The sequence below is a fragment of the Eumetopias jubatus genome, unplaced genomic scaffold (genome assembly GCF_037043125.1).
Source record: "Eumetopias jubatus isolate StellerSeaLion01/CBP00866 unplaced genomic scaffold, mEumJub1_p1.0 scaffold_14, whole genome shotgun sequence".
Taxonomy (NCBI): domain Eukaryota; kingdom Metazoa; phylum Chordata; class Mammalia; order Carnivora; family Otariidae; genus Eumetopias; species Eumetopias jubatus.
Genome location: NW_028274820.1, coordinates 43045976 through 43071040, shown reverse-complemented (window position 1 = coordinate 43071040; position 25065 = coordinate 43045976). Strand labels below are relative to the sequence as shown.

The 25065-nt window shown below is 35.2% G+C and overlaps 1 protein-coding gene across 2 annotated transcripts in view; it reads right to left on the bottom strand.

Annotated features, from left to right (window-relative positions):
• GLCCI1 (glucocorticoid induced 1) overlaps positions 1 to 25065 on the bottom strand; it is a 103094-nt gene that overhangs the window by 29358 nt on the left and 48671 nt on the right. For both annotated transcript variants that reach the window (XM_088018533.1, XM_028118180.2), the window contains exon 3: positions 18309 to 18395. In XM_088018533.1, coding sequence (XP_087874659.1) covers positions 18309 to 18395 — 87 coding nt within the window. The remainder of the gene's footprint in view (positions 1 to 18308; positions 18396 to 25065) is intronic.

Sequence of the window (25065 nt, the reverse complement as noted above, 5' to 3'; positions counted from 1 at the left end):
ATTACAGTGGAGATATACACACACACATATACACTACATCTTCTTTATCCATTCATCTATTGATGGACATCTGCTATAATCGTAACTTTTAAAAACAAATATAACTTAGAGTGTATTCTCCTATATGGAATGGTAACACTCCCAGGTTTAAGAGAAAAGTCATTATTGCAATATGGCTTGGAATTCATTAAACTACTGGGTATTTACCAAGAAAAAAACAAAAAACCCACCACACACACACACACACACACACACACACACACACACACACACACACACAACAACAATGCTAATTCAAAGGGATATATGCACCCCTATGTTTATAGTAGCAGTATTTACAATAGCAAAACTATGGAAGCAGCCCCAGGGTCTGTTGATAGATGAATGGATAAAGACAATGTGGTATATGTACACACTGGAATATTATTCAGCCATAAAATAAAAATGAATGAAGTCTTGCCATTTGCAAAAAATGGATGGAGCTAGAGAGTATAATGCTGAAATAAGTCAGAGAAAGACAAATACCATACGATCTCACTCATATGTGGAATTTAAGAAACAAAACAAAGAAAAAAAGAGACAAAGACAAACCAAGAAAGAGACTCTTAACTATAAAGAACAAACTGATGGTTACCAGAGAGGAGGTGGGCGGGGGATGGGGAAAGCAGGGGATGGGAATTAAAGAGTATAGTTATCATGATGAAAAAAATAATTAAAAAAAAAAAAGATTACATATGCAATCAAATGGTGCAGTTAAGGGTCTGCTGAATTGAAAACTGTGCCCATTTCTGGTTTGGAGAAATGGCCCCCACACAAAGTCCCTTGGAATCATCTGGGAAATTAAAAACAACAAAACAAAACAAACCAAAAACAACAACAACAAAAAACCCCAAATTCACAAAGTCCTGACCAACGCAGATCCCTGTACCTGTCCCAGACCGATTTTTGTGGTTCTATATAGTCTCTATGCATCAGCATTTGGGAGCCCTTGGTCCAGAGTGTTTGAGGTTATAAAAATGCAACCACCAGACCCGTCTCCAACTGCATATAGCCTAGGATGCCAATATTTAGCAAAGAGAGGATTCTATCATGCCACCGCAGCACTGTAGGACATCTTCCTTAGAATTTATCATAGCAGAATAAATTTTCTCAAAATTAAATAAAAGCTCAAAACTGGTACGTAAGTATTGCCACAAGGTACACTTCTAACAGAAATAACTTATATTGAACACCAACCTGGTTGGAACTCAAAAAAAAAAAATTACTATATTTTAGATGATGTATAATCCGCTTCAAATATGCCAGACCAGGAGTAAAATATTCCTGAGCATTTTATAAGGGACTAATTGGCAATTTGGGGGAAGTTACTTAATACTGGCATTATTTTCTTTGTAGAAAAGATGACACTAATCACCTAAGAGTTATTCCTTGAACACCTATAGTGAGCCCAGTTTTATATTACCTACTTAGGCAAAGTGTAAACACAAAGTAAAGTCTGTAAAATACATTGATTTCCTCAAGGACATAAAGCAAAAATACAATGTATTTTAATATTAGCTAAATACTTACCTTGGATAACCATGGCAATAAAAAGCAAAAGAGACAGTTGCTACTAAAGCCTATAAATGCTCAAGAGGAGAAATATATAGGTTGCTAGAAAACTCATTTTTTATCTATGGCAAATAGAAGACAAACAGCATGGAAGGAAATAAAGCACCTAAACAACGGAATGGTTTATGTTCTTTTATATTAAGATCCTTAGATTCCTTCAGTTGTTGTTTTTTGGGGTTATTATTTATTTTTTTTAGATTCCTTCAGTTTCTTAAAGCTCTTTGTAGCTTATGGACCCCTCATACAATGTTGTTGCAAAGATATACAAGTAAGATGATCTATGTTAATATTTGTGTTCCCTGCTCTCTGTTGAAATGACATAATTTTCTTCTAGAGAACATTAATTTTCATGAGAAAAGGAATCAAAATTAGTAGGTAATCATTATAAATCAGGACAGATTATTCTCCATGATAGGATTTCAAATTGTACAAGTCATTTAATTAGGATAGAGATATAAAATTAAGTGTTTTCTGAATATTAATGATGTTTCAGTGCTGTTTCAAAACTGGCAAGAGCTTGTACAGAAGAGCCCATAATGCCTAGAGATTAATCAAGGCAATTTGTAATTTTTCATTTTAAAAATAATCTTCAAAAATAAACAAACAAAAATAATCTGAGAATGATCAATTCGAATCACTCTATTTTTAAAGGCCTTGAAACATCAAAGTAAGCCAGAGAAGTTTTTGTTCTTAACAGCCTTAACAAATCCCTGAAAACAAAAAGCATCCATCACGGTATACACCTTACTTGGCCTGGAATACCCAGTTCAACTATGCAACCTTATTGTTTTCACATAACATTGTTCATCTCTGAAATATTACATTGCTACGTTCTTGTTTTCAATTCAGTAGAGATTAGGGTAAATGGGAGCCCATCTTCCTAAACATATATACTCAGATTATAAATTTTAGTCAAGAACTATGTAAAATGAAAGCAGGACACTGTTAAGTCCTCCTTTGCTTTGGAACAAGGTGGTCCCTGTGCTGCTTACAACCACATTCAGAAGAGGGGCAGGCCCACATAACAACAGCAAACACTCTCATCTTCCAGTTTTGCTTAGAATTTCCCTTCTCTTTTTCCTATGATGCTCAAGAGCCCACGGCCATCTGAAGCCAGTGGAGAGTTGACTTTAGAACCAGTGGAAAGTAGACACAAAGTTGTCTCTGGGAGGAAGGGGCAGAAGGGCAATACTCCTGCCCCACACACATACAACACAACCCGTCCCACCTCATTCACAGCTCTGAAGCTCTGCTCAAGACAGCCTCTGTAGGCCCACATTCTATCACATTGCACAGAAGCTCCTGGTCCTCACTTCAGGGGATCTACCCACCCCAGTCACTATGATGAAATGCCCACACAAGCCTCATTTACAAAGGGAACATTAAGCTTTACTGACTTGATTTTTTAAACTAAACTATAGATATATCTAACTTTGTGTTTCTAAATACTCATTAGCTACTCTGTGGCCTTAGAAAAAAAATTAAGAATGGACCTTGAGGGTATTCTGCTAAGCAAAATAAATCAGCCAAAGAAAAAGACTGTTTGATCTCACTTATATGTAGAATCTTAAAAAAAAAATTCATGGAAACAAAGAGCAGATTGGTGGTCACCACAGATGGGATGGGGGACAGGAAATGGGCAATAGTGGTCAAAGGGTACAAATTTCTAGTTACAAGATGAGGAAGTTCTGGAATGTAATGTGCAGCATGGTGACTACAGTTAACAATACTGTACAGTAATCTGAAAGTTGCTAGGGGAATAGATCTTAAAAGTTCTCACTACACACAAAAAAACTGTAATTATGTGAGGTGATAGATGTGTTAACTAAGCTTATGGTCAAATCAGTACACTGTACACCTTAAACCTACACAATGTTATATGTCAATTATAGCTCAATGAAGCTCAAAGAAAAAAATATTAAGAGGGAAGGAGAGAGGAAACTCTTTAAACATGAAAGGGGTTTCAAGCACATGAGCTCCAAGGTTTAAAAAAGCCAGGGAATAAGTGACCCTGGGTCACAAAGAAGAAATAATAAGTGTAGAGAGAAGAATTAGCATAAATACAAAGAACTGACTAAAACATCTGTGAACTAGATGAAGAAAAATCAGAGACTGGCCCCACTTAAAATCTGAGAACTAGGAATACATTTTATTGTAAATTTTTGGAAACCTAATTAACATCGTCCCCATTCATTTGCTATTTGTTAGTTTCCGCACTATTGTTAAAATTTAAAAACAAAATAAAACAAAACTCAGCCTCAAAAGACTGGTTGAGTACCTTCGCCTCAGATACTGAAAGGAAGAGAAAGATTTCTCACAATGAATTCCACTCCAGAGTAGGCCAGGGAAATGAGAAATCTTAACTTAAAAGGACTAAGAGCTAGCAGTAGGAAAGGAAGCAGGGTCCTGGGGCTTCGGGAAGAGAAGAAAAAAAAATGAGAAGAGAGCTAGTTTAAAACCAGGAAGGAGGCACTATACCACTTTTATGTAAATTACCTTATTCATTTTTTAATAAAAGCATAGGAAATAGGTACTATTATCGTCCCCATTTAATAGGTGAGGGAAACTGAGGTAGAAGATTAAAAAGCTTACTAAAAGCCACACAGTTAAGTGCTGAAACAAATATCTGAACTTAGGAAGTAGAATTCCAGAGTTTGCTCTCCTAAGCATTATTCTCTACTCTCTAAAGAAACAAGTTAATAGCTTTACAGGGAGACAACAAAATCTTAGAAAATTTTGACAACTGCTAAACTAACAACAACAAAAAAACCCTGAAACAGCTATAAAAGACATTAACCCAGCATTTTTTTCTGAAAATATAGTTTGAGAAGTCATGAACTTCAAGCTGTCATTCCCTTTTATATGAAAAAAAAAAGGAATATGTGACAAACTTTAGTGTTTATAAAGATCAAGTGTTTCAAAACAAAGGTTCTGCAGTCCAAAAACAAATTTAACATATCCCTTGTCAGTGTTCAAAGGAATTTAACATGCAATAGTGCCTAATCTAACACCAAAAATAAAAATTTAGAACTTCTTATAATCTTGCCATAAATACAAATAGAGTTATTTTCCTGTTTTTTTAAAGTGCCAATAGGCAAACCCTAATGAACTAATTGCTATTCATTCAGCCCCATGAGATGAACACAGGCATATGCAGGCACAAACATCCATAAAGAAAGAACACAGATAAATGCAAGCACATATACATGCATAGGTCACCTGCATGCACATCAACCCTTGCACGCCCAGACAGACATACCCTACTCACCACGTGCAGACACACGTAAACCTGCTAACCCAGGAACAGAGAGATACTCCCACATACAAATTCATCCCCACAGATACAGCTAGCTTTGGGACTTCTATACATGTAAGTTTTAATACAGAATTATTTTTTTTAAAGATTTTATTTATTTATTTGACAGAGAGAGACAGCGAGAGCAGGAACACAAGCAGGGGGAGTGGGAGAGGGAGAAGCAGGCCTCCCGCTGAGCAGGGAGCCCGATGTGGGACTCGATCCCAGGACCCTGGGATCGTGACCTGAGCCGAAGGCAGACGCTTAAAGACTGAGCCACCCAGGCGCCCTTAATACAGAATTATATTTACAGCCACCAATAAGGCATATTTGTCGAGAGGCATGTAAGTAACACCACCAGACTAACATTTAAAAAACATTTCGTTCACAAACTGCTTGATCCCATGAAGTTATTATATTTACTTTACAGATGATGACACATTATCAAAAATAAAATACCTTACCCAATGTAATGTAACACAGCTAATAAGTGGCAGAGCCAGTCCTCTAGCCTTTAATTTATAACCTCTTCCTATTACCTACCAATGCGGCTGGAAGTAATTCTATGTTAATGTTCAACTGCAAGTAATTACCAGTCACTGTGTATTAGCTCATAATGTCAACCACTTTGCAAAGTAACTTCCTCTCCTAATGTTGAAGATATTGCAAGATGTGAAACTGAAATAAAGATGAACAAAAATTTGATGAAGCCGTTAACATACGAACCTACTGATCAGTGTCTATTTTTTTGACAGTTTGTATGACCTTAAAAATTCTTCCTATTGGACCCATTTTAAATAATGAAAAGATTATAAAACATCTTCCTAATTCAATTTAATATGGATTTAGACAGACTTTATTAGATAAATATTTGTTTTTTTAAAGTTTATCACATAATTCCTTTGAGTTCAAAGGGATAATCAAAATTCTTCAGACTGTTGTCTTTTAGGTCCAGAGAAAAATATTATTGCAATTATTTTCCCCTGGTATAATATGATAAAAAATTTTAATAGCAAAAATTAACAAAATGTTAGGGCAGAAGGTATATAAGGAAACTTCTATTTTGCTTACTTAAAAAAAGAAGACCACATCAATAATATGTATTTATCACAGTTTGATCAGATGTGAGAAATATCCCTAATCATTTCACTTACTGCTCCAGCTGGTTCCATCTAAGAAAAACTATTTTACTAATGAAAGAAAAGCTTATTGGTGAGATAAGGAAGCAACCCATGCTTTTTCCTTATTTCCACTGAAGGACTTAAGAATGGCAAACCCCTTTTTCAATTTATCTCTATGAAAATCAGAGATAGTAAAAAAGAAAAATCAAAACAACAATACAACAGTATTATTTATGTTCTTTATCCCTCTGGGATAAAGAGCAGGTTTGCTAACTGCTTACTATAAAAATAGTGCATTCCCCCAAACTCTGTATTCCTCTCCTATAATGTGACCTACTATATGTGCATGAATCCATTTGGGCTCTCCCCACCACCCCATGGGACTTGATTCAGGGGAAATAAGGCAAACTTGATAGTCTTGATACTTGCTGTGCTGGGAATAACAAAGCCCACTGTCTCTAATTCAGGCATTTCATGCCTTCTGCCAGCATCCATGAAATAGTAAAAGACTAATTTATTACAACTGTAAGTAGGAAAAAGTAAAATCCAAGACCTGAGAGGGAATACTTCTCAAATAAAGAAAAAGGAATTTTTTTTAAAGATTTTATTTTATTTATTTGAGAGAGAGAGTGAGAGAGAGAGCACAAGAGGGGGGTAGGGTCAGAGGGAGAAGCACATTCCCTGCTGAGCAGGGAGCCCGATGCAGGACTCGATCCCGGGACTCCGGGATCATGACCTGAGCCGAAGGCAGTCGCTTAACCAACTGAGCCACCCAGGCACCCAGAGAAAGGAATTTTAAGAAACAACTTGGAAAGATCGATTTATATTCTCTACAGATAAGGGGACATGATGAACTGGTATCTGACTTCTACTGTAGATACTGAATGTGTAAGAGTTTACCAGGATCCATTTAGGAAATCTGAGGGAAGAGTTGTGCAGAGTTGTCTTCGGTTCTACATAAGAGGGCCGCCTAGAAGAGTGAACTGACTCAGCAGCTGAGAAACTGAATGTTATTTCTATGATTCTAGAGGCTAAGGACGGAGTAAGGGACTTACAAACCGAGAAAGACAGAACAGTAGGGAAGAGATGTATAGCAACAAGGGATCTCCAGAGACTCCATGAAATTACTCTCAAAGAAAGTCAGTTTTAAAAATCTGTCAAGCCCAGGGGATGTAAAGACATCTTATAATATATATAAACCAGTCAAGAAGCCACATCTCTATTCCCCTTACCTCCCCCTCGCTCCAGAGCTCTAACTCCAAAGGAGTGAGGAAGAAGGTGAGCAAGAAACAGAAGGGGAGGTTCCCTGATCACTTCACCGAGGCAGTTACCCAACCATAGTAGGCCCTAGCTAGGACAAGGGGAGTAGCTAGAACCATCAAAGCTACCGGAATTTGACTATTTTAAAAGAAACTAGAAAGCATGCTCGCTCAAAGGGACCACAGGGGTGTAAGAGTGATCAGATTCTAGTTTTGCACCATGGGCCAGAGACGAACTTCTCTCACTAAATAAGGACAGTGGGAGTTAACATAAAGTCCTCTGTGATTATTCCTTCAGGTCTTAGTTGTTTTTCCCAATGTGTAATTAAGTTCTTTAAGAAGCAGACAGTATCTGTTGTTTCTTTTGAAATTCGAGATCCTTCACACGCTATTGGGCATACAGTCTTACTCATTTGATGTTATTCCATGAACAAATGCAGTGCTACTAAATGCTGATGATATATGCTAAACCATATCTTCAAGATACCTTTCTTCTCTTTTACTCTACTAAACATATACAAATGAAGTACCATAAAAAGTGATGTTAATTAAACCCTTATCGTTTACTTACAGACTCCTTAAATTCTAGTTATGCTTTATAAATTAACTTTAAATTGTGTTTTATAAGCAGGGAACCACATTTCTAACAGGTGGAAAAATGCATTTGCACATTTGCTTAGTTGGGCTGACAACTGTCTAGCGAAAGAACTCAAAAGAGGAGAAGTAATCTTTTCATAAAGGAAAATGCCTCACTTGGATTAGTTTCCTTAACATGAACACAACCCACAAGTTCATGTATAGTGGTATCAATTGTAATTTCTGACAAATGGATTGATAATCTGCCATTTCTTTCCTAATTGCAAGAAAGTGTGTGTGTCCTTGATCTACAATTCCATTACACTGTATCTAGGGGGGGTAATTTTTTCTTTGCCTTATTTATCCTCCTTGAAAGTGGTGGGCTTTTTCAACTGATCTCCAAATATAGCAAACTTTCAACCTTTAAAAAATTTCTCTTTCCGATGCTTACAAAATATTCTTACCTCCTGGAACCCCTAACTCAGTCTATTTTCCATGCTTAACTTCTCTTTCATGTTTTCAACCTCTTTATCTTTTTGTTCTATATTCTAGAAGATTTGCTCTTCCAGACTGGCAACTCTCACTTGAGAATTCTGATTCACTAATTCTCTCTTCTGTTATGTGAATTTAACCTACCAAAGAGTTTTTTATTTTTAATTTCTTCAATTTTTGTTATTTATAAGATTTGTCATCAGTCCTTTATCATTCTGCCTGTTCTTGTTTATTCCTTTTCTTATTGCCAGTTACCATTTCATTTGAAATTCTTCTTTTTAAAGATTTTATTTATTTATTTGACAGAGAGAGAGAGCACAAGCAGGGTGAGCGGCAGAGGGAGAAGCAGGCTCCCCACTGAGCGGGGAGCCCGATGTGGGACTGAATCCCAGGACCCTGGGATCATGACCTGAGCCGAAGGCAGACGCTTAACTGACTGAGCCACCCAGGCGCCCCTCATTTGAAATTCTTACACATTCTTATACTTAAAGTGCTTTTTTTGAGATTGTGTTCTTAGTCTTATTTCCTTGGATGTAAATGATCCTATTTGATGTATCTGCTGTCTCTTGTGGTAACAGATTTCCTCACATGTCCTAAAATACTTGCCTGCAAACACACCTTATGTGGAAGTTTTATCCTTTGTGAGCTCTTTCCTGCCATGTTGTTTCATGGTTGCTCACACTATCCCTCTGGAGTTGCACAGACCCAGAGCAGGTCTTAAATTAGAAAGACTGGGGCTTTGGTTCCACATGGGTAGAGCTCTATTCCAGATGCCACATGCACACACAACATATGGTTACTATTTCCATTTTTGCATAGTTGCCTCTTTGGCCCACAGGAAAACACCAACAGTGTCAGGTGGAGTTATTTCAGGTCTAGTTTTACGGCCTAGAAACATGGTCCCAGTTCCCTGCTTTATGCAGACAGCCCAATTCCAACCTCCTACCATTTGTAAGACACATTTAGCATTCTTAAAATGTCTAGCAATCTACACTCTCTTACATTTGGCTTAAAAACCCACTTTTTAAGCCCTGGCCCACATGACCCAGGTTTCTGTGAGCCAGACAGCATCAATACTCACCCATGACTAAGGGTTTCTTGTCTACTCATGGTCTGCAGGGATTTTCTTTGTCTTAAATGTAACTAGAATGTAGTTACTTATTTCTTTGAAAAATTTTCACATTGCATTCTCATAAACTTGGAGCAAAGTGGAGACAGATTATACAGGTGCTTTCACTGACATTTTAATCTGAAATCTTGATTCAAATTATGTGAGGGGGAGAATATGTATGTGATTCAGGAAAAAAGGATGTGTGCTACTTTTGACTTCGATCCTATTTCAAGGAAGCAGGTCAAAAGTTATTTTTTAAGTAGCACAATTTTAGTAGTATTCAATTTTTAAAAATACGTCTTTCAAAAATAGTTTCGGCTTTTCATAATTTCCTCAAATTCCAATTCTGTCATCTATTACAACTATTCTTCTTTTCACTGTTTGTCCTTACCAATGTATTCTTATCATTTGCTAGCCTCAGTTACATATCATATAGCACTTGATATCTTCATGGTACACCAAAGAAAACCCAGCAGTCTTTTATATCTATTCCTTTTATATTTTTCATCTTTACTGAGATATGAGTTACATTCCCTTAACTTCATTCATTGTAAGGGTAAAAAGTCAGTAAGTTTTAATCACTATGTAGGGCTGTACAACAATAATCACAATGCAGTTTTATAACTTTTTCATCACCCCCCCCAAATTTGCCTTGAGTCTGTTTGCAGGACTCCTCCAGCCCCACTGCCAGCCACATGCAACCACAAATGCGCTTTCTCCCCTTTTCTCTAACTTTGCCTTTTCTGGCATCTCAAAATTAAATGGAACCATATAATATGTAGTCTTAGTCATCTCACTTCTTTCACTTAGCAGGGATTGGCAAGCCAAAATCTGAAGGCCAAATCCAGCCTGCCATGTGTTTTTGTAAATAAAATTTACTGGAACATAACCAAGCCCATTCCATATTGTTTATGGCTGCTTTCACACTACAACAGCAGAGTTGAACAGTTGCAGCAGAGATTATAGGGCTCACAAACCCTAAAATTATTTACTATCTGGCCTTTTACAGAAAAAATTTGCTGACTCTTAACTCAGTAAAACACTTTTGAGGTTCATTCACATTGTAGCATTATTGATATTCAGTGTATTGTTCCTTTTTCATTGCTTACCAGTATGTCATTGCATGAATACACCACATTTTGTCTCTCCATTTACCAGTCCATGGATATGTGGACTCAGCTATAAACATTTTGTGTACATGTCTCAATCTAGACAGGTGTTCTCAGTTTTCTTATACAGATTCCTAGGAACTGAACTGCTGGGTTATATGCTAAGTTCCTGATTAACTTTAAAAGAAACTGATAAACTGTTTTCCAAAGTGGCTGTACCATTTTATGTTCCCAAGAACATCTGAGGGCTCCAGATTCTCTTTAGCCTGGCCAAGACTTGGCACTGTCGATCTTTTAAATTATAGTCATTGTATTGGGTATGTAGGTGTATTTTATGGTTTAAATTTACGTTTGCCTAATGGCTAATAATGTTGAACATTTTTTCATGTGGTCATCTGCCATCCACGCATACATCTTTGGTGAAATATTTCCATTCAATTGTCTTATCCATTTTTAAGTTGGGTTGTCTTCCTATTATTGATCTGTAAGAGTTCTTTATATATTCTGGATATAAGCCCTTTGTCAGATATAGGATTTGCTAATATTTCCTCCACTCCAAAACTTGTCTTTTCATTCCCTTAGTGGTGTCTTTTGAAGTATAAATGTTCAATTTCATGAATTTATTATTATTTCTTTTATGGCTTTATTCTTGGTGGTGTATCTAAAAATGCCTTGCTGATTAATACAAGGTCTTCCACAAGTCTTATAATTTTAAAGCCTATATTTAGGGCTATGATTAATTTGGAGTTAGTTTTTCTCTATGGTGACGGTCAAGGACTTTTTTTTTTTTTTGCCTTATATATGGAATATAATTATCCCAGCACCAATTGTTGGAAACATTGTCCTTTACAATTGAATTGTGTTAGTACTTTTGTGAAAAATCAACTGACCATAGATATAAGGGTTTATTTCTGAATTCACAATTTTGATCAACTTATTTATGTCTTTCTTTTGCTAACTTCATTAATGTAAATCTATAAGAAATAAAAGAAATACTGAAATTGTGTAATTTAAATATTCCAAATTTCTTGTTTTCAAAAATATTTTGGGGGCACCTGGATGGCTCAGTCAGTCAGTTGAGCATCTGGCTCTTGATTTTGGCTCCAGTTGTGATCTCAGGTTCATGAGATCGAGCCCCGCATCTACACTCGGCAGGGAGCCTGCTTCTTTCCCTCTGTCCCTCCCCATGCCCTCTCTAAAATAAATAAGTCAATCTTTAAAAATAAATTGTTTTGGCTACTCTAAGTCCTTTGCATTTTCACATAAATTTTAGGATTAGCCTGTCAATGTCTACCAAAAACAAACAAAAAAAACATGGAATTTTAATAGGGATTACAATGAATCAATCTGGGGAGAATTACCATCTTAATACTGAGTCTTACAATCCATGAACAAAGTAAGTCTTTCATTTATTTAAATCTTTAATTTTGTCCAGCAACGTTTTGTTGTTTTTAGTGTACAAATCTTACATTGCTTTTGTTAAATTTATTCCTAAATATTTTCATCTTTTTAATAAATTGTTTTCTTATTTTTTGGACTATTCCTATCTAGTATCTAGAAATATAACCGATTTCTGTATGCTGATCTTCTATCATGTAACCTTGCTGAACATGTTTACTAGTCTAGTAGTGTGTATCTGCATATTTCTTAGCAGTTTCTAAATATAGTTTCTACAGGTTTTCTGTAAATAAAGGTAGTTTTACCATTTCCTTTACAGTATGGATGTCTTTATTTTTCTTGTCTGACCGCACTGACTAGAACCTTCTATGCAATACCAAACAGAAGTAGTGACAAGGCGAGAGTGGATGACATTGCCTTGTTCTTGATCTTAGGAAGAAAATATTCTGGCTTTCACCACTGAAATGAATGAATATGAATATGATGGGGTGCCTGGCTGGCTCAGTCAGTACAGCATGCAATTCTTGATCTCAGGGTTATGAGTTCAAGCCCCATGTTGGGTGTGGAGCCTACTTTAAAGAAAAAATTAATAGGATGTGAGCTGTAGGGTTTTTTTTTTTTCCATAAATGCCCTTTATCACAAGAGAAAGTTCTTTTTTTTCCCCCTGGTTTGTGTAAAGATTTTTATCAAGAATGGGTGTTGAGAGTTTGGCAAATGCTTTCTCTGACTCTACTGAGATGATTATATGGTTTTGTTCTTTATTTTATTAATATAGTATATTACATTAATTGAATTTTAGATCTTAAACCATCTTTGCATTTCTGGAACAAATCCAACTTGCTCATGGTATATAATCCTTTTCATATGTGGCTAGATTTGGTTTGCTAATATTTTGTTAAGGATTTTTGCTTCTTTGTTCAACAGAGATATTGATCTGCCATTTTATTTTCTTGAGATGTCTTTGGCCTGGCTTTGAAGTCAGTTAAATTGGCCCGACAAAGTAAATTGGGCAGTTTTTCCTTCTCTCCTATTTTCTGAAAGAGTTTGTGAAGAATTAACATTACTTCTTTGAATATTTGATAGAATTCACCAAATCTGATCCTGGGATTTTCATTGGGGAAAGATTTTTAATTCCTTATTCCCTTTCTTATTAGAAGTCTATTTCTATTTTCTGTTTGTTCTTAAATTAGTTTTTACAATTTGTCTCTAATAACTTTTGTCTCTCTAAGAATGCATCCATTTTACCTTAGTTTCTAAAGTGATGACATAAAATTGATCCTAATATTCCTTTTTTTTAAAGATTTTATTTATTTATTTGACAGAGAGAGACACACAGCAAGAGAGGGAACACAAGCAGGGGGAGTGGGAGAGGGAGAAGTAGGCTTCCCACAGACAGGGAGCCCAATGCAGGGCTCAATCTCAGGACCCTGGGATCACGACCTGAGCCGAAGGCAGACGCTTAACGACTGAGGTACCCAGGTGCCCTGATCATAATATTCCTTTATAATACTTTCAAATTCTGTGAGGTTGGTAGTAATTTCACCCTTTCACTGCTGATTTTGGTAATCTGTGTCTTCTTTTTTGGTCAGTCTAGCTAAAGTTTTGTCAACTTTGTTGATCTTTTCAAAGAACCAACTTCTAGTTTCACTGATTTTTCTCTAACATTTTTCTGTTTGTTTGGTTTCTGCTATATTCTTTAATTCCTTCCCCTGCTTGCTTTTGGTTGGTTTGCTCTTCTTTTTCCAGTTTCTTAAGCTGGAAGCTTAGGACTGATTTAAGAGTTTTCTATTTTCTTATATATACATTTAAAGGTATAAATCTTCCATGAAGCACTGCTTTATCTGCACACACAAATTCTAAGTTTTTTGTTTTCAATAAATATTTAAAAATTTCCCTTGTGTTTTTAGTTGACAACATTTTGGGGCTTTCTAAGATTTCTGTTACATGATTTCATCTTTTGCACTCTATTGAGATTTGTTTTATGGCCAAGCATACGGTCTATCTAACCTAGAGAATGTTTCCCATATGTTTGAAAAGAATGCAGTCGCTGGGTGGAATTTTCTAAATATGTCAGGTCAAGTTGATTGATAATGTTGTTGAAATCTTCTATCTTCTTGCTTATTTTGTGTCTACTTAGTTGTTCTATGAAGTATTGAGAATGGGGATTGAAAGCTCCAATTATTATTGTAGAAACTTTATTTCTCCTTTCATAGTTTCACTTCATGCATTTGGGGACCATTGTTAGATGTATACACAATTTGTGATTATTATATCTTCCTGATGTATTGACCTTTTTATCATTATGAAATGTATTTTTCTTCAGTAATACTTCTTGTCTTAAAGTCTATTGTGTCAGTTAAGCTTTTGTATCATTAGGCATGCTTCTTACAGACAATATATAGCTGAGTGTTGTTTTTATCCAGTTTTGACAATCTCTGCCTTTTGAGAAGAATGTTCAGTCCATTCATATTTAATGTAATTATTATGGTTGGATTTACTTTTGCCATTTTGTTAATTATTTTCTATTTGTGTCACGCCTTTTTTATTCCTCTGTTCCTCCTTTATTGCTTTCTTTTGTTATAAATACTTTTAGTGTACCATTTTAATCCCTCTATATTTTTTACTTTCTATTTTTTCAGGGTTAGTTTCTTAGCAACTGTTCTAGGGATTATAATTTGCATCTTAATTTATTTATTTATTTTTAAAGATTTTATTTATTTATTTGAGAGAGAGAGAATGAGAGATGGAAAGCACGAGAGGGAAGAGGGTCAGAGGGAGAAGCAGACTCCCTGCTGAGCAGGGAGCCCGATGTGGGACTCGATCCCTGGACTCCAGGATCATGACCTGAGCCGAAGGCAGTCGCTTAACCATCTGAGCCACCCAGGCGCCCAGAGAAAGAAAATTTAAGAAAATTTATCACAACACTTCAATATAATAATTCCAGTAAAACAGAAACTATACTCTAGTACTTGTCCATTTCTTTGTCCCTCTTTTGTACTTTGCCATTTGTATATTTCATGTCTATATGTCATAACCCAACATAACAGTATTATAATTCTTGCTTTATATGATTATATGTATTTTAAATGTGGAAAGTGAGAAAAATATATCTACAGACTCTTTTATATTTAACTAAACATTTAAACTACTCAACACTCTTAAGTTCTTCCTACAGATTTGAATTAATATCTGGAGTCATTTCCTCTCAGCCTGAAGAATTTCCTTTGGTATTTATTATAAGACCATCTAGCAGCAGGAAATTCTGTCAATCTTTGTTTATCTGAAAATAATTCACCTTTAATTTGAAGACTAGTTTTTCTGGATACTGAATAGTTGGTTGACATTTTTTTTCTTTCAACATTTTGACTATGTCAAGCTTTATGGTCTCGACTGTTTCTGATGGGAAGTCAGCCATTACAGGTATTATTAGTTCAGTTCCCTATGTGTTAATAAGACATTTTTTTTCTTCCAGCTTTCAAGATTTTCTCTTTTCCTCTGGCTTTCAACAGTTTAACTATGATATATCTATATGGGTTCTCTTTGTGTTTTCCAGTTTGGGGTTTGCGGAGTTTGAATCTATAGATTATTTTACATTAAATCTGGAAAGTCTTCTACCATTGTTTCTTCATATATTTTTTAACTCCTCTTCTCTCTCTCCTCCCCTAGTTCTCTCATTGTGTGCATGTGTATCTATTTACTGTTTTCTCGCAGGCCTCTGAGGTTCTTTGGATGTTTTTCCATCTTTTTCTCTCTATTCTTCAAGGTGTATAAATTCTATTGACCTATATTCGAATTCACTCATTCTTTTTTTGCCATGTCAAATCTGCTATTGAGCCCACTGAGTGAACTTTTAGTTACTATACTTTTTAACTCTAGAGTTTTTGTTTCTCTTTTATAATATCTCTTTGTGGAAATTCCTTATTCATTGAGTCACTGTCACCCTACTTCCCTTTAATTCTTTAAACATGGTTTTCTCTGGTTTTTTTGAACATACTTATAATTGCTTTAATGTTTTTGGCTGCTAAATTCAACATATGGAGACACTTAGATACAATTTCTAGTGATTTTCTTAAGTATGGGTCATATTTTCTTATTTCTTTGCATATCTCTAAATTTTATGTTGGATATTGGACATTTTAAATAATACATTATAGCAACTCTAGATTCTGATTTTCCTTGAGGGTGGTTGTTGTCTTATCTGTTTGTGTTTTATAGTATCTTGATGAACTAAAAGTCTGTTTCCCCTACACTGTGTGGCCACTGATGTCTCTACTCCATTCCCCCAACCCCATTTTTCTTTTTAAGGCTGGCTTTTTAAGATCTTTTCAAGCTGGTCTCCAGCGTTCACCTTAGTGTCTGACTAAAGACTGATGAGAGATTTTATTCAATTATCTCAATCCAGTAAGGCTTCCACTCCCAGGATGGGATTTATGTGTAGAATGAGGAGTGCATTCAAAGTCTGAGCCTTTCACAAGATGGCCCCAGATTTTATTACCACTAGGCTTGCTTGAATCTCCTCTCCATATATTTCCTAGGTATCACTGACCAGTGATGCATGGGTGGCTTAAGCCCACTCCATTTTCTGCTGTGCATATCTACAGCCTCCGGTCAACCTGGGATATGTCGTGAACTTATCAATCCCCCATGACTATCTTATCTCCTAGAGCTCTCTATAAAATCCTGCTACCTCATGAGTCTGTTACTTGCTACAAATTGGACTATACCTTAGACTAGAGAAGCCACTGGTCCTCCGTTTGTTTGCAACTAAGGTTACACTATTTTAATCTACAACACTTCCTATCAAGTGCTCTCTCTCCAGCTAGGGCTACACAGCTTCCAGTTTTCAAGGCTTGCCCCATCCTGATTGAAATGCCACACCAACAAAGCTGGGGATGAGGAGTAGCACCAGATACCACCACAAATCTGTGTTGTTCTTATACCCTGAGTTCAGTGCTTTTCATGAATAAAGTTTCTCAATTTGTTTGATTTCCAGAGCACTAAATTAGTTGTTTTGATAGTTTTGTCCAGCTTTGTGTTTGCTCTGTGGGGACAGTGAGCAAATATCTCAGTTAGCTCAGACATTCCTTTTTTAATAGTGTATATCACGTGTTGCTGTAGTCCAAAATTTAACTATGCCAAATCTTGGCTATAACTTCGAGATTGTATTTACCTCAGAGATAAAACTGCAAGTTCATTTTTTTGTTATTCATATTCCATGCACAGATGTGCAACTATTTTAGACTAGACATATTAGACTCACCCTCCTTTCTTTTTTGTTGCTTCTGGGAAAAACTCATTTTGTGCATATGTGCCTGTGTACAGGGTATATAGAAAAGTTGAGGATTTCTCTACATCAATAAAATAAAGAAGCTACTAAAAATGTATTACAGTCACAGACAAAATCATGCTAACAGACTATATCTATTCAGTCTAGACACCACAGTGTATGAGATACTGATAACCTACAGTATATGAAAGTAACGCTAAGATGACATATGAAAAATATGAGAGAAATGTCAATCTTTAGCCTGAAAAAAAATGACACATGTTGCTAGCCTTTCAAATATTTAAAGCAGACTTACCTAATTGATACAAAAGGTAGAATCAAACTTAGGGGTATAATTTTGAGTTCAATGCACAAAATAACTGACAACTTAACCTAAAACAATTGAACTCATTTGGTTCTTTTGCAAAGTGATGAACTTCTCTGAGAATGATCATAATAGACTAGATGACCACATTTTTAAGGAGTATTTATTTAGGAGATGAACTAGATGACCTTTCAACCCTAAGTTTCTGTAATTTTATAAAAACAATTATATAAGAATTTATATGGATAAAAATAACACTATCATGGAAAAGAATCCAAAGTATACATAAAGATGATCATAATTTAGGTTTTGATAATAAAGGAAAGAGTCATAAAAACTATTCCTAAAAGACATGGATTCTACTGCACTACTGGGTCTCAAAGGGCAACAACATGTTGGATATTACAAAAAAGCTATGAGAAGCAGAAAAAACTTTTCAGAAACAAGAGAGCTGAAGTGGGAACAGAAGATGGCTAAAAGAAACAAGATATAGAGACTGTTACATAAAACCAGACTTCACTCTGGAAAGGCTCAAGCTGAATGAGTGCATAACAAATATTTATAAATGATAAGAAGGGCACAAATAAAGTAAACTCAGACTTGTTCACCCAAACCTGGAAGGCAATGCTTAAACTCTGAAAGAGGTAAGGTTAGCACAAATAAAGAAAATATTATATTCATGAAACAGTAAGATAATTTGCGAGGATTAAAACAGGTTACAGGTTGAAAACAGAAATAACTTACCTCTTTTAGTTGATCAGCACTCCCCCATGATGCAGAACGCTGATGTGACCTCTTTTCTGCTCCCTCTTCTGCCCAACAGCTGGGTGTCTTTAATTACAAAAAGTAATAAAAATAATAAAATAAGGAACTTTGTCTCTACTTCTTAATCTCACAGCAACTAAAAGATATTTCAAAATCTTAGCACATACCAGTTAAGGGGTTATACTAAATACTAAAATCCCTTAAATGCTAAGATTTTCATGACCCATGAAATTTTTAAAACATTCTGTCATATTCTGAATTAGGTATGATCAATCTACAACATCTCTGAGTAATGTTATTCAAACATTTGTTTTTTGACATTAACATTAATAACAAAGTTATCAAATAAAAGAGAATTGTGAAGATACCCATATTGGTGCTTTTAAAGAGACTGCCAAACTAAATATAAAATGGCATTTCTACTAAGTAAAATAGATGGAAATGAGATTAACAGAACTAGCTCAGAAGCAGTGGGATCACAGATGACCTACATGTCAAATATCTAGCTAGATAAAGGGTTGATTGTACTATTCTTCCTATACTCAGGAAAGAGTGTTAGCAATAGTATTGAAAAATATCCAGCATCTTTATTTATTTATTTAAAAGAAATTTTTTTTTTATTTGACAGAGAGACAGCAAGAGAGGGAACACAAGCAGGGGGAGTGGGAGAGGGAGAAGCAGGCTCTCCGCCGAGCAGGGAGCCCAATGCGGGGCTCGATCCCAGGACCCTGGGATCATGACCTGAACCGAAGGCAGATGCTTAATGACTGGGCTACCCAGGCACCCCAACATCCAGCATCTTTAAATGAAAACATAAAATTATAATAATGAAAAAGAAAAACATTAAGCTAAATAAACTTACTATAATCTGAAGCAATACATCTTTTTTAAAAAAGAACTTGAGCTACATGTCAGAAAAGAGAATTGTTTTTACCTAAAACCTCATTTTCAATAATTTAACCAGTAACAGACACTATATATACCCAAACGTAACACAAAACACTAAATCAAATAAGCAAGACTATTTAGTAGTTGCTTAAAATATCATCCTTAAGATATGAGAAAACAGTGTAATGCAAATTAGGGAAAGTAAAAATCACTAAAGACAGACAAAGGATAATGATTAGCACAATAAATATATATAGCTTTAAAAATGACTTATTGCATACTGAAAAAAATCAATCTTTATGTTGAGGTTGACGCTATATGGCTTCTTATGAAGAAGCCATCAGTTCTACTTTATAGGATTCAAATGCTTGCAAACAACTTTTTGAATTACCACCTCTTAAAAATAATAATATCCCAAAATAAAACCAACAGTTAAATGATAGTTGAATAAAAACACAAATAAACTGGTTAACCAGTTCAAATACCAAAGTGAAGCTATTTAGTGATAACAGAGCAAAATAGCTTATTCAGTTGACAAGTTCAAGGATAAAAGGTATCACTATATCAAATAAGCTGTTTGCAAAGAACTAAGTTATTAAAATTTCCTAAGTTCAGGCCTAGATAAGTCAAACTTCACTGAAAAAATTTAGCACCCCCCTACCAAGTAGTCATATCTTTAATAATCAACTACTCTAAAGTTATTCAGTTATGACAGTTTATCTTCGTCAAAGTTTTGAGAATTTACATGCCTTGTTACTTTTACTTTTCTACCAAGTGTAAGCATTACTCTTGTCAAAATCAAATGATTAAGGATCACAAGGTTTAAAACTCAAAAGTACATTTACAGAAAATGAGTGAAATTTCTGGTGTGTTCCATAATTATTTAATAATTACATTTATAACAGGAATTACTTTCATTTTGTACAAGTCTTTTTCAAAAGACATTTACATAAACTATATCTCCAACTTAGAGATAAATTAATAGCCACAAAACTTTTACAATTGTCTTAATATTACTAAATATGCCAATGGCAAATGAAACTACATCTGAGGTCTCTTATCTCACAGATTTTTTCTTCATATTATCATTCTTTTCTTAAAACTGAATGTGAAAACCTATTTGATTATTTCAGAGTATAGTGTTATTTATACACAAGAAATAAAAACTAACTACAAAGGAACATTTATGTTCCTGACATCTAGCTAGTAAAATAGTTTTTTAAGAGTGCAAAACCATTAGAAGACTTCTCAGTCATGTGGCTGCAGAATTACATGCATATAAATTGTTTAAATATAATCATCATACTATAAACTTTTCAAAAAAAAACTCCCCAAAAAGTAATTTCATTTTAATCACACCAGTTTAAAATAAATAGTATGAAAAATGCTCTAGTCTGCAAATATATTCTATAGACTACGTTGTCCAATATAACAGCTACTAGCCACATGCAACAGTTTAAATTTAAATTAATGAAAAAGAAATAAAACTAAAAATTCAGCTCCTCAGTAGCACTAGCACATTTCAAATGCTCAATAACCACATGTGGCTAGTGGCTACTGGCTGCTATACAAGACAGCACAGATGTGGAACATTTCCATAGCTGCAGAAAGTTCTATTGAGAGCAGTGTTTTATACATTTAATTACAGATTTTGAACAAGGTATTTTAGTCAAAGCAAAACCAAAAGACGGCTCCTTGGTTTATTAAATCTATGTAAAGTTCATGCTTGTGAAGTCACAGAAGATGAACTAATTTGTATCTAATTTATTAAATCTGAGGATCTGAGAAATGCTTTACTATTTAAATACATACACAACACAAAGAGCAGAAGTTCTTTCCTTTCATATCAGTAAGCAATTCCTTCTGACTGGACTGTCCACTGATCTAGAGTAGAATTTTATGAACTGTGCTACTTATAACATGCTCCTGGATGTTGGTAAGAATATAGATAAGAGTTCGATCATCAAACTAATTTGGGAAATACTGTATTTCATACCTTCCCATACTCCATGTACAATGCAATTAGCATTTCAAAAATTCAAATACACACATTTTTAAAAAAAAACCTGCTTTACTTTCTCTTATTTATATAACCCCAGAACACTTATTTTACAAGCAGACTTTCAACATCCTCCACAGAGAGCTTAGAAAGAAATCTAATCCTCAATAATTGATGTTGTATATAATTGCTTGCTTTTCATTCACCACACTAAGGGGATTCTTCCTTTCTAGTTGCCTCCACCTACACTACCAAGGTAGTGTACACTTGAATAATGCAGAACCAAAGCCATTTCCAAGACTGTTGACCAAAAGGTAGTTGGCTAAAAAAAATTCCCTCTATGTGATAAGGATACCTATAGGTGGAAAAGTCCATTTTCTATTTTCATCTCTCAGAACTGTCCAAAGTCCAGCCCATGAAGCTTTCTCTCCGACCCTCAGGTCCATCCACTACCTCTTGGTTTCCTATGTGAGGACCTCTTCTTCTATGAGTGAAATACACAGAAAACAAGTTCTATTGGCACAGGACCATACACTCGTTAAAAGATAATTTTTTTATGAGAAGTTTTAGGTCCACAGTAAAACTGAAAGTTACAGAGATTTCCCGTATACCCCATTTCCTCCCTTCATGCATGGCCATCTCTCAACAAAGTGGTACATTTGTTGCAAACTGATGAACCTATACTGACCCAACATTATCACCCGGAGTTCAGTTTACACTAGCGTTCACTCTTGGTGGTGTACATTCTATGGATGTAGACAAATGTATATATGACATGTATCCCACTAGTATAGTATCATACTGGGTATTTTCACTGCCCTAAAAATCCTCTGTATTCTACCTACTCATTCCTCCCCACATCCCCTGATGCCTAGCAGCTACTGATCTTTTAGCTTTCTCCTTTTTGGCCTTTTCCAGATGTCATGTAGTTGGAATCATACGGTAGGGGTCACATTTTCAGAGTGGCTTCTTTCACTCAGTAACATATATTTAAGGTTCCTCCCTGTCTTTTCACAGCTTGATAGCGCATTTCTTTTTAGTGCTCAGTAATATACTGTTGTCTAGAGGACCAACTTTACCTATCCATTCACCTATTGAAGGATATCTTGGCTGCTTCCAAGTTTTGGCAATTATGAATAAAGCTGATATCAACATCTGTGTCCAGGTTTTGTGTGGACAGAAGTTTTCAACTCCTTTGGGTAAATACCAAGGAACATGAATGCCGGATGGTGTGAAAAGGCTATGTTCAGTTTTCTAAGAAACCACCAAACTGTTTTCCAAAGTGGCTGTAGGCTATTGCACTCTCACCAGCAATGAATGGGAGTTTCTACTTCTCTGCATTCTCATTGTCCTGAATTTTGGCCATTCTAATAGGTGTGTTTTCATTTGTATTTCTCTGATGACAAATGATGCAGAGCATCTTTTCATATGCTTGCTTGCCATCTTTCTTTGTGAGGTATCTGTTAGGGTCTCTGGTCCATTTTTTAATCACATTGTTTGTTTTCTTACTGTTAAGCTTATTTGAGAGTTCTTTGTATATTTTGGATAACGGTCCTTTAACAGACGTGAATACTGGGTAATTTTGTTATATCTTTATTCACAAACTAGCAAGGGCAAATGTGCTTTCCTGCTTTATCAACTTCAAAACAGATTAAACGAACTCCTAGCAAGAAAGTACACTTTTTCAATATGCAAGAGCCCAAAGCCACTTCCAAAACCCCCCATAAAACCAAAAAACCTAATCACTTCATAAAATTCTTGTAATCTTATTTAAAACTTATGTAAAACTTTTTTTTTTAAGTAAACTCTATGCCCAACGTGGGGCTTGAACGCACGATCCCAAGATCAAGAGTTGCATGCTCCACTAGCTGAGCCAGCCAGGCACCCCTTATGTAAAACTGAAAAATCTATTTTTTGTACAATTAATCTTTGGTCTTGGAATTTAATGTAGTTTATAATCTATAATAGAAATATGATTACTGACTGCTAATGGTTTTACAGTGCTTTAAGGAGATGATCCTTAGCATTAAAGTACTGATCAACCTGGCAAGAAATGAAATGGAATTACATGAAAATCAATGATACTTAAATTAATAATTATGATTGTAGACTGATTTTAAGTTATAAAAAGCTTTACAACAGACAATTACAAATCATTATTTATAAACATATCATTTAGAGATTTACTTTTCCCCCACTAATAAAAAAATGCTTAAACTTTTATAAAACTTTTAACTTAAAAGATTACTTTGAAAAGTCTATCTTGATGAAGCATTAAAAGGAGCACAAAAAAGATTATATGATTCTATTATTATCCCTTGTTCTTCTGATAACAGTATACAAATACAAATAGCTTTATAACTAAGCATAAATTTAAATTGCTGTTTCACTTGTTAACAAATAATGCAGAAAAGGGGGCGCCTGGGTGGCTCAGTCGTTAAGCGTCTGCCTTCGGCTCAGGTCATGATTCCCAGAGTCCTGGGATCGAGCCCTGCATCGAGCCCCGCATCGGGCTCCCTGCTCGCTGGGGAGCCTGCTTCTCCCTCTCCCACTCCCACTCCCCCTGCTTGTGTTTCCTCTCTCGCTGTGTCTCTGTCAAATAAATAAAATCTTAAAAAAAAAATGTAGAAGAGTTCAGCTGCAAAAGCTTAGGAATTAGTGACAGCAGCAGTTACATGATCAAATATTTTATCACACTTCAATTATATAGCAAGTTACGTGCTCATTAGGTTAGACCAGTTTCAAAGTGTGGTCTGCTGATGAGCAGCATCAGCCTCATCTGGGATCTTATAAGAGATGCAAATTCTCAGGGTCAATCCCAGAATTACTAAACCTGGAATTCTTAGATATGGTTCAGCAACCCATGTTCTAACAAGCTCTCCAGATGATTGTGATGCAAGCTAAAGTCTGAAAACCACTATTAGACTAAGGAAATAAAAATGAGTAAGAAAGAGATTCTGCACTCAAGGTGCCAGACTGACCCACACATTTTCCTTGTAGGCTAATATCCATTAACAAGTATAATATCAATTTGCATATAATTACGTTTTTGGAAATTAACATAAGCTAAGCTAATGTATATATCATTTGGAGCCATGTGGAAAGTTATACTAATAGGGAGAAATTTTTCTTTACTAAGGAACATTAAACAGTAGTCCCTAGCAAGGATTAACATGCCTGAGTATTTAAGCTAAATGTATAAAATCTGTTATCTAATTAGGCCTCAATATGCTCAAAACGCAACTGAATGATAATCTGTGAAGTAATGGTTTGTGATTTTCCAGATTAGTACCAAGGAACTTACTCAGAAGATTTAAGAAGCTATATTTCTTAAGCTTAAGGTGAGGGGGAGGGAGGGTGTTGGTGAATTGCAATTTCTGAAAACAGGAAATACCACAGAAATCAACTACTGCATATGATAAAATGAAATCATCTGCCTTACTCTGTAAGAAATGCTAATTTGAGAAAAAGCAGTCATAAATGTGCCAACAACCTTAACAATATTCATAGTAATTCTATTTCCAAGAATTAACCTGAGATGTACACCCAGAGATGCACTGGAAATAATGTCTATCAGTAGGGAAATGAAAAATTGTGGCTCATTCTTACAACATAAAAACCACTGCACATGGACTACAATCCCACTTTAGGAAACAAATACACACAAAGAGAAAAAGACTAGAGAGAAATATTTCAACCTATAAATAGTAAGAATTCTAGATAATGCTATAGTAAATCCATAATTTATTTTTTCAGCTGAATGAGAAAAAATCAGGAAAAAAAGACTTAAAACCATGCTTAGGAATATTTAGTGTCATGGGAAAATGCTAGGACTTATTAAAAAGATGA